This window comes from Podarcis erhardii, assembly GCF_964252035.2.
Source record: "Podarcis erhardii genome assembly, chromosome: 2".
Classification (NCBI taxonomy): domain Eukaryota; kingdom Metazoa; phylum Chordata; class Lepidosauria; order Squamata; family Lacertidae; genus Podarcis; species Podarcis erhardii.
In genome coordinates, this window is record NC_138498.1 from 10093920 (window position 1) to 10112364 (window position 18445).

At 45.3% G+C, this 18445-nt stretch overlaps 1 protein-coding gene across 5 annotated transcripts in view; it reads right to left on the minus strand.

Annotated features, from left to right (window-relative positions):
* Positions 1–18445, minus strand: part of COL2A1 (collagen type II alpha 1 chain) — a 99857-nt gene that overhangs the window by 67468 nt on the left and 13944 nt on the right. For all 5 annotated transcript variants that reach the window (XM_081848922.1, XM_081848921.1, XM_081848925.1 and 2 more), the window contains 9 exons: positions 16376–16453; positions 12781–12825; positions 12608–12661; positions 6862–6915; positions 5210–5263; positions 3374–3427; positions 3224–3277; positions 1711–1755; positions 732–785 (listed from right to left, as the gene is read on the minus strand). In XM_081848922.1, coding sequence (XP_081705048.1) covers positions 732–785; positions 1711–1755; positions 3224–3277; positions 3374–3427; positions 5210–5263; positions 6862–6915; positions 12608–12661; positions 12781–12825; positions 16376–16453 — 492 coding nt within the window. The remainder of the gene's footprint in view (positions 1–731; positions 786–1710; positions 1756–3223; positions 3278–3373; positions 3428–5209; positions 5264–6861; positions 6916–12607; positions 12662–12780; positions 12826–16375; positions 16454–18445) is intronic.

Genomic DNA, 18445 nt, shown 5'->3' on the forward strand with positions numbered 1-18445 from the left:
ACTAGAAGTTAGCCCCATTCGGTGCTACTGATCAGAGGCTGCTTTCTGCTTCTCTCCTCCACGGTCAACATAATAAAGCATGCCATGTCCTTTGGGGAGATGCCCACTGCCATCTTTTGAGATATGCCCACTGCAGTAACAATCTGCTGGCTGACGGGTAAAAGACCTTTACCATGCATCTTAGGGCACAGCAACTTAAACAGCCTTTGCCAACTCATGCCCTCCAGGCATTGGAGACTAGTCCATTGGGCAAATGGGGCACTGCTCCACCAACCTTGGTTCCACCAAGCCTACCTGCCTTCTTACTTACAACCAGTCCAGGGCCCTGGCTTTCTGTTTCCTCCTCCTTAGTTGTCAGAGTTGCTGTAGCCAAACCCAGCAGGGAGGTGGATGGGGAGGAAACTATAGCTAACTGCTGCTGCCTGCCGCTGGCTATAGCGCCTCCTACTGTTGGCCTCCTTGCCTTCTGCCCTACCAGGCCCAAATAGGCACCAGCCACTTCTGCCTCCAGATGTTCAAAAACCAAAAGCCACAGCAAGTATACTGAAAAGGGCAAAGAAATCTCATTCCATCCTTACTTTTATGGAAATGTGGTAGGCCATGACAAATGGGGTAGGGAGGCAAGGGGCAGGAGGTTTTCCACTAAAGTCACGGGTGTGTACATTTTGTCTGCACTAGCAACATTTCCAAGATACAGGACTTGCAGTGTTCAAGTTAATGCTGATACTTACCGCAGCACCAGATGGGCCAGGACGTCCTCTCTCACCTGGAAGACCACGGGGACCCTGGGAAATAACAATAACAAACGTGAAAAGGGCATCACAGCCTAATCTCCCAGAGTGCAGATTTCAGAGTGCAAAGGAACCTACTTTTCAACATTATGGCTAGTGAAATGTTCATCAGCACAACAGTGTGGTGTAACAGTTAAAAGGGTTGCAGTAGGGTCTAGTGGTAAAAGGTGAAGGAGCCCTGACAGTTAAGTCCAGTCGCGAACGACTCTGGGGTTGCGCGCTCATCTCGCTCTATAGGCCGAGGGAGCCGGCGTTTGTCCGCAGACAGTTTTTCCTGGTCATGTGGCCAGCATGACTAAGCCGCTTCTGGCGAAACTAGAGCACCGCACAGAAACGTCATTTACCTTCCCGCCGAATGAGTGTGGAGTCACATGTGAACCTGGCACAATTCACCGCGAATTCCAGGGAGGTCCTGAATATGTACATTTAAGTTGCACAAACTCTCAGGACTATTTCCGAGCACAATTCAAAGTGTTGGTGCTGACCTTGAAAGCCTTAAATGGCCTCGGTCCAGTATACCTGAAGGAGCGTCTCCACCCCTATCGTTCTGCCCGAACACTGAGGTCCAACTCCAAGGGCCGTCTGGCGGTTCCCTCACTGTGAGAAGTGAGGTTACAGGGAACCAGGCAGAGGGCCTTTTCGGTAGTGGCACCCGCCCTGTGGAACGCCCTCCCATCAGATATCAAGGAAATAAACAACTACCTGACTTTTAGAAGACATCTGAAGGCAGCCCTGTTTAGGGAAGTTTTTAATGTTTGATGTTGTCGCTTTATTATTAATATTCTGTTGGGAGCCACCCAGAGTGGCTGGGGAAACCCAGCCAGATGGGTGGGGTATAAATTATTATTATTATTATTATTATTATTATTATTCAAATACAGATGGGCAATTCCCAGATAGGCTAAGAGCGGATACTCACCATCGGACCTGGTGATCCAGCTTCTCCAGCAGCGCCAGCTTCACCCTAGAGTAAGAGAGACCATGGTAATTATGGAAGCAAAACATGTCTTTGCTACCAAACCCCATATCTGTGTGGATCAGGGGTGGGAGATGAGACTCTGAAGGTGCTTCCAAATGACCACTTTATTGTGATTTGTTTGTGAGGACAACACAGGTTATCTCAAAACTGTTCGAAAACCAAGGCGCAGCTTCCGATTGGCCGCAGGAGCCGCGATGGATGTTTGGCTTCCAAAAAATGTTCACAAACTGGAACACTCACTTCCGGGTTTGCGGCGTTCGGGAGCCGATTTGTTCAGCAACTAAGCAGTTCAAGAACCAAGGTACCACTGTACAACTGTAACAATGGCAAACAATTGCCTGCAGATGCATCTCAACTGGCAACCCCATTTCTGGCAGAAGTGGAATAGAGTGGGATGGATGATTGCTGCCAAAGAGGAGGCTGCACAACTGTAAGGAGCCTACGCAGTTTCAGCACCCATACAAAGCCGAGTGCAAAGTCCTCCAAGTTCTTGTGATACTTGCTGGCTGCAGAAAAGGAAGACCTCTAGATGCCATGCAATGAAATGAGCATATACTATAAAAAGTGGGAAAGGTCCTAAGCTACCGTTAAGAATCCTAATACAGCTTCCCCCCACCCCTTATTGTCTTAGGCTCCTAGGCATGGGGGGGGGTGCAGGGGGCTTCCAGGCAGACTAGGAAGCTTAGAGATGTCGTGTGCGGTGGGCATCCATGATGCTACAACAGCAGTTAGCAAAAGACATACCGGTTGGCGGAGACAAGTGTAGTGATAGACTACGGCTGTTCATTGCTCTTAAATAATGCATGCTTAATTACTACAGGAAAACAGCAATCTGCTAATTATGCACTTGGGTGCTAAGAGAACATGGTCATTTTCAGCATCCACTTTCTTGGGTGCTGCTGAAAACCAAAACAGCTCCCTGCTTTGAAAATCCTGCTCTCGTTGCACCGTTTATATCCCTGGAGGACGGATTTTTAACACCAACTAAAGGAAGCGTTTTCGTTTCCTGACACATCTACATCAATTGGTCTACCTGTCATGATTTCTTTGGGGCGGGGGGAATACAGTGTCGTTTACTTTGAAAAGTCTACAGGGAAATTTTAAAACTGTACACTGTAAATTCACTTAAGAACTGTTAATTTCACCCTGGCAAGCAAATTTACATTGGTTTTGATGTGCAGGGCTTCTGTTTTAAAGGAATATAAGCTCTCAGTCAGCTTAAACTGCACACCTTGGATTTGCAAGGATGTGATTGAATCCCACCTGAAAATAGTGATAGCCTGGAAGTGCCTACAGTCTGAAACTTGGTAAGGGGGCGTTGACGGGAAGTTACTTGAGGTTGCAAAGGGACCTTGACAATATTTAGAAAAACTAAAATGGTATTCATTGGTTGGAGTGGGAGGCATGGGAAAGCCATAGGTGCCCATGGCTACTAAAATCGAATGTCCCTTACCTTAGCACCTGCAGCGCCAGCTTCTCCCTTGGAACCATCTAATCCAGGATAACCCTAGAAAGAGAGAGGAAATCATGAAGAGGTTTCATTGCATATCCTTGGCAGAGACTTTTACTAAAAATCCAGCCTATTTAATGCTTGCATACTTACTCTGTGACCTTTTACGCCGGGAAGACCTGGGGTCCCAGGGAAACCTCGAGCACCCTAAGAGTCAACGAGAGATCAGTTCAGGTAAATAAATAAAGTTTCTCAAACAGATGCTGATAACTGCACAAAAGCTGGAATACTGAACAGCTCACTGCAGAAGCTAAAGGGCCAAGTTTCTGGCCTATCAGCCATTTATATTTAAGGAAGACCTATCCAATACGCATACATGGATGTACTAGAGTATGGAAACAGGAAGCAAAACCAACTTGCTCATGTTAAGCTGTGACTTCTTTAGCCCTTTATTCCATCTCTATCTATACTCAGAATGTAAAGCTCTCTGTTCCCCATCACTCTCCCTTTTCAGCAGGCTTTGCTTCAGTGACTTCAGTGGGAAGGCAAGCAAAATTGCTGACATCATAATGCCAATTCATGACACCTCTACTGACTGCCAAGTTTCAAGCATGCCCTAACCTTTTCTCCACACACAACCCAGTCTCAAATTAATACCATCTGCAGATAGGTTTGTGCAATTCCACACTAGTCGCAGAATTTAGAATTTTGTTTTAAACCAAGCTTTCTACGGCTGCAAACATAGGCTTCGAAGATATATAGATATTTGCTGTTGCAATTTGTATACAAAAGTCCAAATATATATGGTGTAGAACAGATCAGATAAAATTGCCAAACAAAACAAAAATGTTAAAAAGTATACAATTTAAACCTCAGAGAACAAAACTGTGGGCCTTATTTTAATGGTAATAGCTAAAAAAAATTGCAGCCTTTGCTGTCACCAGCTTATCTTGTTCCTCCAAGAGAAAAGTTACCGTATTTTTTGCTCTATAAGACTCATTTTTCCCTCCTAAAAAGTAAGGGGAAATGTGTGTGCATCTTATGGAGCGAATGCAGGCTGCGCAGCTATCCCAGAAGCCAGAACAGCAAGAGGGATTGCTGCTTTCACTGGTCAGCGATCCCTCTTGCTGTTCTGGCTTCTGAGATTCAGAATATTTTTTTCTTATTTTCCTCCTCCAAAAACTAGGTGCGTCTTGTGGTCTGGTGTGTCTTATAGAGCGAAAAATACGGTACTTAATACCCCAGGTGAGATAATAACAGTGGGGTGATTAACCCTTTACGCAAGTCTCTGTATGCAGAGCAAAATAACTGCATGCAGACCAATGTTTCTTTTAAAACATGTTTCTTATGGCTTCAGAGTTGGGCTTCAAAGTGCTCAGGCAATGATGGCAGGGGAGAATTTTCTAGGGATCAGGGAGCAGAGTTTCAATGGCTAGCAGAAGCAGAATAAAATTCATAAAAACGTAAAATAAACATTGATGTATTTAATTTGAATAACGTAGACAGATTGGAGAATTTAGTTTTTAATGAGATACAGAATTTGGTCTTGTGGGTCTTAATGTTGCTCAACACTGATAATTTTGTTTGCAATGCGTTTCTAAACGCAATAAAAGTCTTGGTCACCAGCATATGGCTATGAGCTACAGGAGTTAGTTATTCTCTGGCTCTCTAAACACCCTGAGAGCCAGGGTGGTTTCAAAGTCAAATTCAGCAGAGACTCCCACATTTACCCAGTAGTCTAAGCCAGAAATCCAACATACTATTTTTATTTTTAATCAAGGCTTTGCTCTGGTGGGGAATCCTGAAATTCTAAGCCCATCTTCAGGAAGAGTAAGAAGATCCCTTCATCCAAAACCACAGAATATTTCCTCCCAAACTGTGCCTGTTTATGTCAACTAAACGTACTCTCAGAATAAAAGTGCATTCTGCTGCATTTCTTTATCCAGTCGTATGTGCACAGATATCTGAGATTGCTGGACAACGCCATACCTGAGGCCCAGGTGGCCCACGCTCTCCCGATTTGCCAGGTTTGCCAGATTCACCCTGAAAGAGACAAAAGTGATCAAGTGGTTAAAACATACCCTTTAAGAAAAGGATGACATTTATACAAAAGTCAAGGTCAGAAGAAGACATCAAAATTGAATAACTTAAAGCTGCTGTGTACTTCCTAGTTTGCTGTTCTGTCTCCAACAAAAACTACAGTTGTACCTTGGATCCCAAATGCCTTACGACTTGAATGTTTTGGCTCCCAAACGCCGCAAACCCAGAAGTGAGTGTTCCGGTTTGCGAACGTTCTTTGGAACCCAAATGTCTAATGCGGCTGCCGATTGGCTGGAGGAACCTCCTGCAGCCAATCGGAAGCCGCGCCTTGCTTTCCAAACATTTTGCAAGTCAAACAGACTTCCGGAACGGAATGGTTGTTATGATGAGAGATGCAGTCCAAGAACATCTTGGGACACCAGGCTGAGCAGGGAACTTTTGGCCCTTCGCTCCCATCAGCCTTGACTATCGGCCATGCTTGCAGGGGCTGATGGGAGATGTAGTTCAGCAGCCTCTGGAGGGCAAAAAAGGTTCTCTGCCCCTGACATAATAGCAGATTAGAAATCTGCATTAAAAATAGGTAAAGGTAAAGGGACCCCTGACCATTAGATCCAGTTGCGACCGACTCTGGGGTTGTGGCACTCATCTCGCTTTATTGACCGAGGGAGCCGGCATAGAGCCAGCATGACTAAGCCGCTTCTGGCGAACCAGAGCAGCGCACAGAAACGCCGTTTACCTTCCCGCCGGAGTGGTACCTATTTATCTACTTGCACTTTGACGTGCTTTCAAACTGCTAGGTTGGCAGGAGCAGGGACTGAGCAACAGGAGCTCACCCCGTCGTGGGGATTCAAACCGCCGACCTTCTGATCGGCAAGCCCTAGGCTCTGTGGTTTAACCCACAGCGCCACCCGCATCCATTAAAAATAGTTGGTTCAAATAAACGATGTAAGTAAAAAACTCCCTGCTTAACAGCAGCTACCCAAAAAAACCCACAAGAAAACAGCACAAGTAGTTTCAGTTCTTTTGTTTTATACCTCTCTTGACATATACCGCCCCCCCAAAACCTTCTCATTAAGGTAAAAAGCCCCCAATCCTTGCAGGTCTGTTACAAAGGACATGTCAATTTTATACCAGTTTAACAAGCCCTTCGAAGAATCCTTGGAATTGTAGTCTGATAAGAATGCTGAGATGTCTGTAAGAAATTACAAGCCCCTTATCACAGAACTACAGCTCCCAGAATTTCCAACTGCGAAGCAATGACTGTTAAAGCATTTTAAATCTGTAGTGTTTCTTTTCCTCAGGTTTTTTTTATATACTTTTGCAAACCTTGAGTTTTCCTACTTGATACCTTTCCTCTTGTATGCAGAATGTGCTATTTCGGCTGTACATTCCGAGAATGACTTCCATATTAGCCTGAGTGATACTGTGTGTGTGTGTGATAGGATGAGACATAAACACTCTGTGCCTTAAAACGTCAACTGTTTTGTATTTCACTTTAGCATTCACTTTTGCAGCAAACTCCTCGTTCTGCTATGTATGTGCTAAGCTGCTCAAGTCCACCATCATCGTGATGGGCAGATGTCAAAAGATAGGATACTCACATCATCGCCAGGTTTTCCGGGTGGCCCAGGTGGCCCACGGGGACCCATTGGACCCTAGAGAGAGGGGAAGGGAAAACAAAATATATTAGAAGTCTGAGATACAGCCTCTTGTATATTCTACGCCACCTGCTGTCACCTGTTAGTGGCTAGGGCGTCTTAATAAGGTGAATATGTTGACAGTATACGTAGGGATCCATCCTTTCTGTAACTGTGGACTCCCCAATTCACTGGCCATGCTGGTGCTTCCTGTATCCCCATCTGCGGTTTTATGTAGCTTCTTGAAATCTGTGCTTCCATATCAGGAGAAAATGATTCTAGAATAGGCTTTGGCCAAGAGATTTCCATGACAATTACCGACGAAAGAAGAATGGCGTATGAAAATGATGGACTATGCAGAATTAGATAAACTAACAGGAAGAAATTGAAACATGTGGGACCAGAGATTCTCAGAAGACTGGAGTAAATTTACGGATTATTTGAAAAGTAATTGGGATGAACAGATTACGCTAGTAGGTTTGCAAGATGTTTTGTAAGGTGAATTATTTGAAATATTGCAAAAAAAGACAATGAGGAGAATTGTTAGTTAAAGATAATTAAAGGGAATATGAAATTAAGAAATGCATAATAAGCGATAAGAACGGAAAATCATCAGAGGTGTTGACGGAAGTCCAAAAATTATTGTATAAGATGAGAAGTTTTGTTGTATGAATGATAATTAATATGTTAAAAACTAATAAAAAATGTATTTTTAAAAAAGAGAGATTTCCATGACATGTGGCTGCTAATACACCACTGCAAAGCTCAGGAATGGGACACCCTTTTGGGGGGTTCAAGGGCCACATTCCCTTGGGGAAAGAGTTCGGGAGGCAGGCAGAACACTTCATTCATCTCCCTCACTTTTCATTCATATATTCATTCTCTTCCATTCATTATATTCCTCAGCAGGCAGAGCAAAGGATCCAAAGCGTGTCATTTGCCAACCCATGGCAAAGCTGATGGTCAGTTCCAGTGGCCAACAGCACAGGTCAGAAACTTGAGGAAGCTTCTAAAAGAAGGCACCATATGCCTTTTGCTTCACCCCCACTCTTAACTAGGCTTTCTAGTTATCATATTGCATTCACAATTAGAATGACGAAAGCGTTGGGGTTTTTTTTCCCCTTCGCACACATGCAGTGCATCCCTCTTAGGGAACTAATCTCAATTTCATGACTGGCAAAAGGCAGTTCTTGTGCAAAACAATAAACCATGGTTTAGCGGGGGGGGGAGCAGTCTGTACTGGGCCGGACTGGGCCGGGGGAACCACATAGGGAACCACGTAGATCTTTAGGGTGGCTCGGGGATCTGTACTGCAGCACGGTGGCTGCTGTGCATCAGGTTATGTGATTCTAGGGTAGCAGGAGAGCTTGAAATTGGTGGCTGCCCTGTAAAAAGGTGTAGTGTGTGAGATTAAGGCTCACGGCAACTCCTTACAATTTATGCATAAATCACTCAACAGTGATTTAACAGAACATGCAACAAGGCCCCTGGCGTTGTGCTATACTAATGCAGGATGTGCAGATAATATTCCTGAGCAGCACTGATATGAAATACAGTTATAAAGGTAAAGGGACCCCAGACCATTAGGTACAGTCATGGCTGACTCTGGGGTTGCAGCGCTCATCTCGCTTTATTGGCCAAGGGAGCCGGCGTACAGCTTCCGGGTCACGTGGCCAGCATGACAAAGCCGCTTCTGGCGAACCAGAGCAGCGCACAGAATCGCTGTTTACCTTCCCGCCGGAGCGGTACCTATTTATCTACTTGCACTTGATGTGCTTTTGAACAGCTAGGTTGGCAGGAGCAGGGACCGAGCAACGGGAGCTCACCCCATCACGGGGATTCGAACCGCCGACCTTCTGATCAGCAAGTCCTAGGCTCTGTGGTTTAACCCACAGTGCCACCCACGTCCCTCATGAAGTACAGTTAAGCTGTATTTTAATTACACCCCAGACAGTTAGAAAATGCTTTTTAAAAATTGGCGAGAGTTATCTTCGGCAGCTCCTGAGTCTCACACACACAACACACTGGTTAAAGAGGGCTCATTGCTGCACTCTTTCCCCCATGAGCCTCCAAAAACTCTGAAATCATAGTTCTAGCCACCAGCAGAAATCTGCCCAATAAAAACATTTTACTATTTTACTATTCTACCCTATCCTACCAGATAGAATAATTGTCTGGACTCCTTTGGGAGCAAGGGCAAAATACAAAATTAATAAAGAAAGTAATACATTGCTATTCAGGTATGGTACCAGATTGTGGAATGGTCTCCTACAGGAGACATGCCTTCATCTCCCATTTTTTAGACAAAGTCTGAAAATGATGCTGTTTCAAGAAAGCATCTTTAAAGGTCTTTAAATTGTGCCCTACTTCACAGCTGATTTTGCTATTGCTTTAAACTGCCATTCCTGATGCTTGGATTTGTTCTTTAGTGTGTCATTTTTTTGTTTGAACAAAACAAATTCCTTCCAGTAGCACCTTAAAGACCAACTAAGTCAGTTCTTGGTATGAGCTTTCGTGTGCATGCACACTTCTTCAGATACACTGAAACAGAAGTTTCCAGACCCTTCTATATAGTGAAACAGAAGTTTCCAGACCCTTCTATATAGTGATTTTTTTGTTTGCTTTTATTAAGGTGCGGGGAAGAAATCTGAGGCAGAAAATCCCACAAGTGCCTCTTCCCCGTCCTTGGCAGTAAAAATGGAATAATAGCACCGTTATGTAACAACTTGATGCCCTTTTGCAACACCCCACATCTGCCTCACACTGCCTAATGATAGGGCCGGCCCTGACTAGATGTGATGCTCAACACAGAGCTGCTGATCGAAACGGCAGCGTCATGTCAAGTTCCATCACTGTGACAAAAGTCAGATAGTGGACAGCGCAGTGAGGCTGCACTGCATCCTTGACCTCCCTCTGATTGTGCAGTTACTATAGGCTGGGATGGAGAGGGGTGGGGCAACTGTGAGGTCAGTGTGGTGCAAATGTGCTGGTGGAGGCAATCCAGCGCTCCTGCCAGCGCATTTGCACTGCGCTGACCTCACCAGTGTCTCACCCCATCCATCTCTACCACAGTAGGCAGCACATCGTACCATCGCTACTGAGACTCACCCATGTATTCTCCCTACACATCTCCACCCCCAGGAGTGGCGACCAGGAATATTGAGTGTAACAGGGAGATAAAGGTACCCCTGACTGTTAGGTCCAGTCACGAACGACTCTGGGGTAGCGGAGCTCATCTCGCTCTATAGGCCAAGGGACGCGACGTTTGTCCACAGACAGCTTCCGGGTCATGTGGCCAGCATGACTAAGCCGCTTCTGGAGGACCAGAGCAGCACACGGAAACGCCGTTTACCTTCCCGCCAGAGCGGTACCTATTTATCTACTTGCACTTGGCATGCTTTTGAACTGCTAGGTGGGCAGGAGCTGGGACTGAGCAACGGGAGCTCACCCCATCGCAGAGATTCGAACCGCCAACCTTCTGATCGGCAAGCCCTAGGCTCTGTGGTTTAGACCACAGCGCCACCTGCGTCCCTTAACAGGGAGATAGCACAATACAGCTTTGCTTTTAAATGCAAATGGAGGTGAACTTCTTCCCCATAATTATACACAGCTGACATATTCAGTAGCAGACATGTGTCAAGGATCACTTCTTGTTCCTGCGCATCAGGCTGTTTCCCACCACAACATTGTTCTCATATTCAGTGTAGAAGTACATTAGAACCCTGGGTTAATTGTAGGACACCACAGACCTTCCTACAGAAACCACTATCTATTGATGCTCTCCCAGAAAACAATCTCCTAGCAACTATAGATGTACCAGCCCTGTGGACCAACATCCCACTCAGAGATAGACGGAGGGTCACAACCCACAATGATACAGAATAACTGCTATGTCTATTCCCTTATGCCAACAAGTTCATAGGCCAACTTGGAACCTTTTAAGCTGCTCTTTGCTGCCTAAACTACATCAGTGACATTTTTATCTGCTGGATCCATGGGAAGAATGCTCATGAACAATTTCCACCCCTTCCTACACCTGAGCCTGGAAACAACTAAAGCAGGAAATCCACTCTGCAGTCATCACAATGCAACTGTGTACTGGATACCTAAGTCCACTGGTCGCTGCACATAAGTGGCCAGCTACTACCCTGAGCACATCAAATGGTTGACAGTGGTGGGCCAAGTTGTAAGGTTCAAGCACATTTGCTGCAGCCAATCAAGGCCTCTCACCTGGTGGATATATTCAGGTAGGAGCTATTGTCTTTGTTTGTTACTATGGTATGCATTTTTGTGTTTTTACATTGCAAACTGCCCTATGATCCTTGGATGAAGGCCGGTATGAAAATTTAGCAAGTGATGATGATAATAACAATAATATTCATTAAATTAGAATACATTTCCAATGAGAACATTGATTAAAAAACAGCAACAGGCTGGCACCAGGGTCATGAGCCATGCTGAGCCACATGCCTTAGGACCCTCGTACTTATGGGACCGCCCCTCCCGGTATATCCTACGGAGAGCCTCAAGGTCCATAAATAGCAACACCCTAGTGGTCCCGGGCCCTAAGGAAGTTAGATTAGCTTCAACCAGAGCCAGGGCCTTTTCAACACTGGCTCCGGCCTGGGGAAACGCTCTGCCTCATGAGACCAGGACCCAGCAGGATCTGATTTCTTTCCGCAGGGCCTGTAAGACAGAGTTGTTCCACCTGGCCTTTGGCTTGGAGCCAATTTGATTCCCTCCCCCTCTTTCTTTTTTCTTTTTTCTTTTTCCTTTCTCCTGTGATGAGGCTGCATTTTAATATTTTAATGTTTCAATATTTTAATGCTGTATTTTAATTTTGTTCTTAAGTTGTATTCATTCAACTTGTTTTTATTATTGCTTGTTAGCCGGCCTGAGCCCGGCCTTGGCTGGGGAGGGCGGGGTATAAATAAAAATTATTATTATTATTATTATTATTAGGTGGCAGATCAGAAGGGAACCAGATCATACACAGTTCAGCCATCACATGTCTACCTGGCTAGCTTTCCAGTAGGGCTGGGCGATATATCGTCCAAAACTGGTTCGAAGTCCATATCGCGATATCGGTTTTATAACTTTTGACCTGGCAATATAAAATGAATCACGATGTCTGTGTGCTATGCAAAAATCACATGGGGAAAACTGTGAAGCCAGCCAATGCCTCTACATAGCTCCATCCTTATTTCAGACATTGTGCTATATCAGTGTATTGGGATGTTTAGCTGATGATATATCATGATGTTGAAAACCAGATATCTCCCTATTGCCCACCCACAGCTGGTGGGAACCCTGTACGGCTCTCCAGAACATCTGTCCTGCTTTAAACCTGATCAAACATGGCTCTTCTTATCTTTTTTATGTTCCTCTCCAATCCACTAAAAGCCCATCATGTCCACTCTTAGTCATTCTCCCACAACTAAAAAGCTGCAAAGTCTCTCCATGGGATAACTGTTAGACCTGACTTCAACTGCAAAGCTCAATAAATCTTTTCAGTTTGCTCGTGCCCTTACTTTTTGAGAACCCCTAAGCTAAGAGCTTTTGATTGATACTTTATAAACAGGCTTTCTCCGGACGTTGAGGATCCCAGAAGTGAAGAGGGGATTTGCAGGTGCATCGTGGCAGGAGGGAAAGGAGGAAAACACGAGCGCATGAATTGTGCCACAAACATGCGCACTTCCTAGATACTCACGCCAGTTCCAGGTTCACCAGGTTCACCAGGGCTGCCTTGAAATCCTTGAGGGCCCTGAAAAGAAGAGCACAGATACATAGTGGTCCCCTTGGGAAATTCTTCCATCGGCCTCATTTTTTTCTTCCAAACATGAGAGATCATCCAAAAAAGAGGGGAAAGGTTTTGATACTTACAGGAGATCCTGGAGGTCCCGGAGGGCCTCGTGGTCCCATAGGTCCCTATAATAGAAAAAAAAATTAAATTAAGCAATCGTTACCCTCCCAAAAAGAAAGGAAGATACAATCCCAGCACAAGAGATACACTAGGCCCTGGCTGTACAGGCATTAAGAACCAGAGCAGGGCTTCTTCAATGGCTGCTTCTTCTTTAATTCTCCCTCTTTCTTTGTAGCATCCAGGGCTATTTATATTTATAGAAGTCATTCGGCGGTGAAAACACACACACACACACACACACACACACACACACACACTCGCTTTCTCTTGGAAACTGTCCATGTTTACTAAGCCCGAATTTCATTTACTGCTTGCCAAGAAATGCTAGAGATTAGAAATTTCCTGCTGGAAGTCTTGTGGGATCTTGAAGAACAGTAGCTGCTGTCTGTCTTTGCATAATTCAGCTCTCGGTCCAAGTGCAACAGTGACCCGGCCCCTTAAAACAAATCTCTCTATTACTTCCCTGTCCATAATCATCTGTTTCAACTCTTTTGGCACATGGCTTGGGAAGTTCTGGCAAGTGATGCAAAGGCCCAAAGACCTTCTCTCTCTCTCTCTCTCTCTTTAGAAGTCAGTCTTTCCGTTATAGCGGCTTGCTTGAACAATCTTGGAATAGCAGGTCAACAAACGTTTATCAAGTAAGTTAGGCAATAAAATTAATTGATAATGAAAAGAAACGTGGTTTTCTGGAACTCTGGGTACAAAGGAAGGTGGCAGCGATGAGACTTTGATGGCATCAGTCTAGCTTAACATCAGGAATGGATTGGACTCTGTGGGCCTCAATAAAACTATGCTGTTTGGGGTGCAAGCAAAAGCTGTAGTTCCTTTGGGCCAAATGTAGCTATGCTGGTGACTCAGCTACCCTATTTTAAGGGGACAGAAACAGTCCCAGTGTTATTGCAGTGCAGGGATCAGGAAAAAGTGGCCCTGCAGATGTTTCTGGACTACAACTCCCATCATCCCTGACCATTGGCCATGATGTTTGGTGCTGATGGCTGTGGGAGTCCAACAACACTCCAGAGGGTCACAAGTTTCCCCTTCCCTATTGTAGTGTATTATTTTATGCAAACCATCTTGAGCATCCTTCTGAAAATATCAGAAGAGATTTTTTTAAAATAATTTTTTAAAAATAAAATAATCAAATGCTATCTAGCTATCTATCGATAGATCTATACACACGTTGTCAGTGTTACCTTGGAACATTTTATTTACTTTTCTTAACATTTATATATCCCACTTTCCGTCCATCACAGAACCCAAGGCACTGTACATGCGGCTCACATGACCAAACCTAGGTGGTGGCCTCAGGTGGCTTCAAATTGTACCTTGGGAGAGCCTAAATGGTACACGGGGTGTCTGCTTGTCTGTTTTACTGTAGCCATCAGTCAGAGAAACTAATATGGGCTATTAAACACTCTGCATGTCTGGAGTGGAGGTGAGGAATCAAACACATATAGCACCATACCAGATCTACAAATTTAGGGCCATTTGGAAGAGCTCCTGTAACATTTACTCATTGGAAGTCCCACCACTTTCAATGCAACTCAACCCCAAAATGTGCTAAGGATTATGGCCCAGGTGTACATCATACCTAGTTCTCAAGATGGCTGAACTCTGACTGGTCTCACTGATGTCTTTCGTAATTTCTCTATTTGCTCTGCAAAATGCATCTTCTGTCAAGCATTTTCCAATGTAAAACGAGGCTCTTGGCCTAGCCTACAGCACATATCCCTCACAGGTTTAACAGAAAGCAGGTGTGGCGGTTAAGTGTGTTGGACTAGGATTGGGTTCAAATCCACACATGGCCACAAAGATCACTGGTGACCTTGAGGGTTGTGGCTGAGGTTAAAATAGAGGGGAGAGGAAGAGGCATGTATGCTACCTTAAGCTCCTAAGAGGAACAGTGGGACATAAATATAGTAATTAACACAAATAAAATATCCATTAGTAGTTGGTCACATTCCAACAATCAAATGTTGTCTTAAAAATCCAATATTATGAATAAGTCTCAGACACCGGCATAAGGCAAGAAGCTGCCGTTAATCACAGCTTCCTATTACATCTGAACAAGAAAACTGGGGTCAACGGCTTTCACACAAGCCAAAATGCAAAGCCATCATTTGAAGATGGTTTCTGAAGCCTGGCTAGCTTGGAAGTCATTAAACGTAGTCCTGGCTCGGACATGACCTGAAGCTATGGTTGTCTATAGCTTCTTGTTTCATCACTCACGCGAAGGAAGGAGTGACACAGCTGTGTGCAGGTACTTGAAGCTCATACCTATCTCTGTTTACTAGAGCAATCTCTGATCAACTGAATGTGACAATTCCCTCTCCGCAGGATAGAATGGCTCCAGAGGGTAGCATTTGCGAAGTTCACAGGACCAATGGATGATCCACCATCAGCCCTAATCAACAGTGTCACCATTCTGTATGGGACACCCACCCAATAAGCCCCGAAGCACCCACCATTTTCAGGGTAAGGCCCAATGAAGCCCTGAGTCTTGCCTGAGAGCCTCAAAACCCTGCAAGGTGGGCACTGTCTGCAGGGAACCTAGGAAAATACCGTTGTGCAAGCGGAGCTAAAAGTCTCTTAACAGACTGTTCTCACCATCACTAAACTACAATCAGTGACACAGTATGGGAGGAGCCACAGGGGCGGTTGCCCCAGGTGCAAATTTGTTAGGGGCGCAAAATTTCAGCACCTGGTGCTGCCTCATGCTTTTGCTGCTGATGGCTTCTCCAAGCGAGCCAGGAAGTGACCTCTCTAGACAACGGAACAGCTCTTTTCTTACTTCCGTGGCTGTAATCTCCTGGGTGACGCGGATGCTATTAGTATGCACATGCATACTCCGTCCATTTCCCTGCCTTCCACCCACCTCCTCTGCATGGGCCCCGGGCGCTGGCAACCCATGTTACGCCACTGACTACAATTGCCAGGATTCTTAGTGGAACATCATCCCACGGCAGCCAACTGCCATAAACCCAATATACCAGGTATATCTGGGGTGAGGAACCTATGGACCTCTACGTCAGAAATTGCCAAACCAAAAGGCTTCCAGTGGCACCCCTGGGCAGGTGCCCGAGACTTTGAGCTTTCATTTTTTAAAGAGCTCTAGCCCTTCGAGAAAGAAAGTTATGAGGTGAAATGTGCAAGTACTTTCTAAGCAATTTCTGTGTATATATTTCATGATACCGAGGAATGCTTCTGGTTGTTATTAGACAGCAACAGCATCTGTGTGTGTGTGTAAGAGAGAGAGATCTCCACAATCAGGGCCAGCAGGACATAGCTGACTTTCCACAGTAAGCATAAGATTGCCAGGAGTGGCTGCCTAGCTAATTTTGTGTTATGCCACACTCCTTCCATGGCAGCCATTTTGTGTCTAGCGCCCACTAGTCCAAAAAGTTGGGCAACTCCCATTGTTGCTGATCATTGGCCGTGCTGGCTGGGTTGTAGTCCAACAATATCTGGAGAGTCACAGCATACCCACCCCTGCAATATACATTTGTCGCACAGACATGAGCTCAAACGACTTGGGGAGACTCTCCTGCTCCTTACCATTGGTCCTTGCATCACTCCCATCTGAGCGCCGCCTGCTTTCTCGTCAAATCCTCCAGCCATCTGAGCACCAAAGTTCTGCAAAGATAAAGCACGGAGAGAATGTGGTCAGTTTCAGTAGAACGTGATGTGATGTGATCTGATGGAGAACATTCACACAATGAGGAATACAAGAAGTCTTTTGAAAAGTCCAGAGTTTCCCGTAGTATCTGATGGGCAAGCATGCCCACATCACAGAGGAAGAAATTAGGGCAAGCTCGTTTTACATTTTTTTACGCTCCTTGGGGACTATACCTCCAGACATAGGGTGATATTTTTAGGCAGAATTTCATCTGGAGAGAAAAAGGAAGGGGGCTTTCTAAGTAGCAAGTTGTATTTTTTTGCCCACCCTATTATCAAGTCATTGTTTTGGTGTTTTCCACAGCAGTAAACAAGCGGGGGGTCGGTCTGCAAGGATAGAAATCAACTTTGTGGTACACAAACTTTCCAACAAGTTATCGAAAACACAAAACACTGTTCATTATATCTAGAGACAGGGTGTCTGGAACACAGAGCTACATCACTGAATCTAAACAATATTCAAGTGCACTTGGAATAATTAGAAAGTGTGGCTTTAAAATGGACACCGACAGGTCAAACGTAGCTCCAAAAAAGCACTGTTATGCATTCTGAAGAGACATCACCTTGCCGACTAAGGTCCGTATAGTTAAAGCTATGGTTTTCCCAGTAGTGATGTATGGAAGTGAGAGCTGGACCATAAAGAAGGCTGATCACCGAAGAATTGATGCTTTTGAATTATGGTGCTGGAGGAGACACCTGAAAGTCCCATGGACTGCAAGAAGATCAAACTTATCCATCCTTAAGCCCTGAGTGCTCACTGGAAGGACAGATCGTGAAGCTGAGGCTCCAATACTTTGGCCACCTCATGAGAAGAGAAGACTCCCTGGAAAAGACCCTGATGTTGGGAAAGATGGAGGGCACAAGGAGAAGGGGACAACAGAGGACGAGATGGCTGGACAGTGTTCTGGAAGCTACCAGCGTGAGTTTGACCATGGGGTCTCGAAGAGTCGGGCACAACTAAATGACTAAACAACAACAATGCATTCTGAGGAGAGCAGAACAACCCCATCAGATTTATTTATTAATCCTATTATGAAACCATTAAATACATCTCTATACAAGGATGCATGTCCAAAGGCAGTGGTGGAGCGTCTGCCCACCAGTTTGACCCAGTGGCAGAGCTGGGTGCAAGGTGTACAGCAGCTGAGGAGGGTGGATGGCAGTGTTGGCGCCCATTCTCCTGTTCAAATCCCCTGGGTCAGGCCTGAACTGGGGGCTGAGCTGCGGCCGAGCACAAGCGCCCAGTCAAGACTCAGCTCCTTCTCACTCAGAGCCAGGCTCTGATGAAGGAGCCTGCTGCGGGGGCCCCTGTTTGCACCCCCTCACAAAATTGTGCTCTGAGCCACGGACCCCCACAGACACCACCCCACGCTACGCCTCTGTCCAAAGGTGCAACCTCAAGATCAGTTACTCCTTAAAACATTTTAACTCTACCTCCGTGTCCACAAAAGACTGAAATGGGAAGAACGGACCTTTTTCACTCTTTTCAATGGGTGTTTTCATACAGAGTAGGAACTCTAATGTTTACCAGTAGTGACTCAGTAAATAATGTGTATTGTTGGCTACCCTATAGGAACCTGGAGTAAAGGAATATGACTTGGTGAGTGTGGAGTAACATTCAAAAATCAGGGTTAGTTACTGCAATCAAAGAACAAGAACACATTCTACACATTAATATCCTCCAGTATGCCAGTCTTTGATATTGTTTAGGTAAAGGGACCCCTGACCATTAGGTCCAGTCGTGACTGACTCTGGGGTTGTGGCGCTCATCTCGCTTTATTGGCCGAGGGAGCCGGCGTACAGCTTCCGGGTCATGTGGCCAGCATGACTAAGCCGCTTCTGGCGAACCAGAGCAGTGCACGGAAATGCTGTTTACCTTCCCGCTGGAGCGGTACCTATTTATCTACTTGCACTTCGTGCTTTTGAACTGCTAGGTGGGCAGGAGCTGGG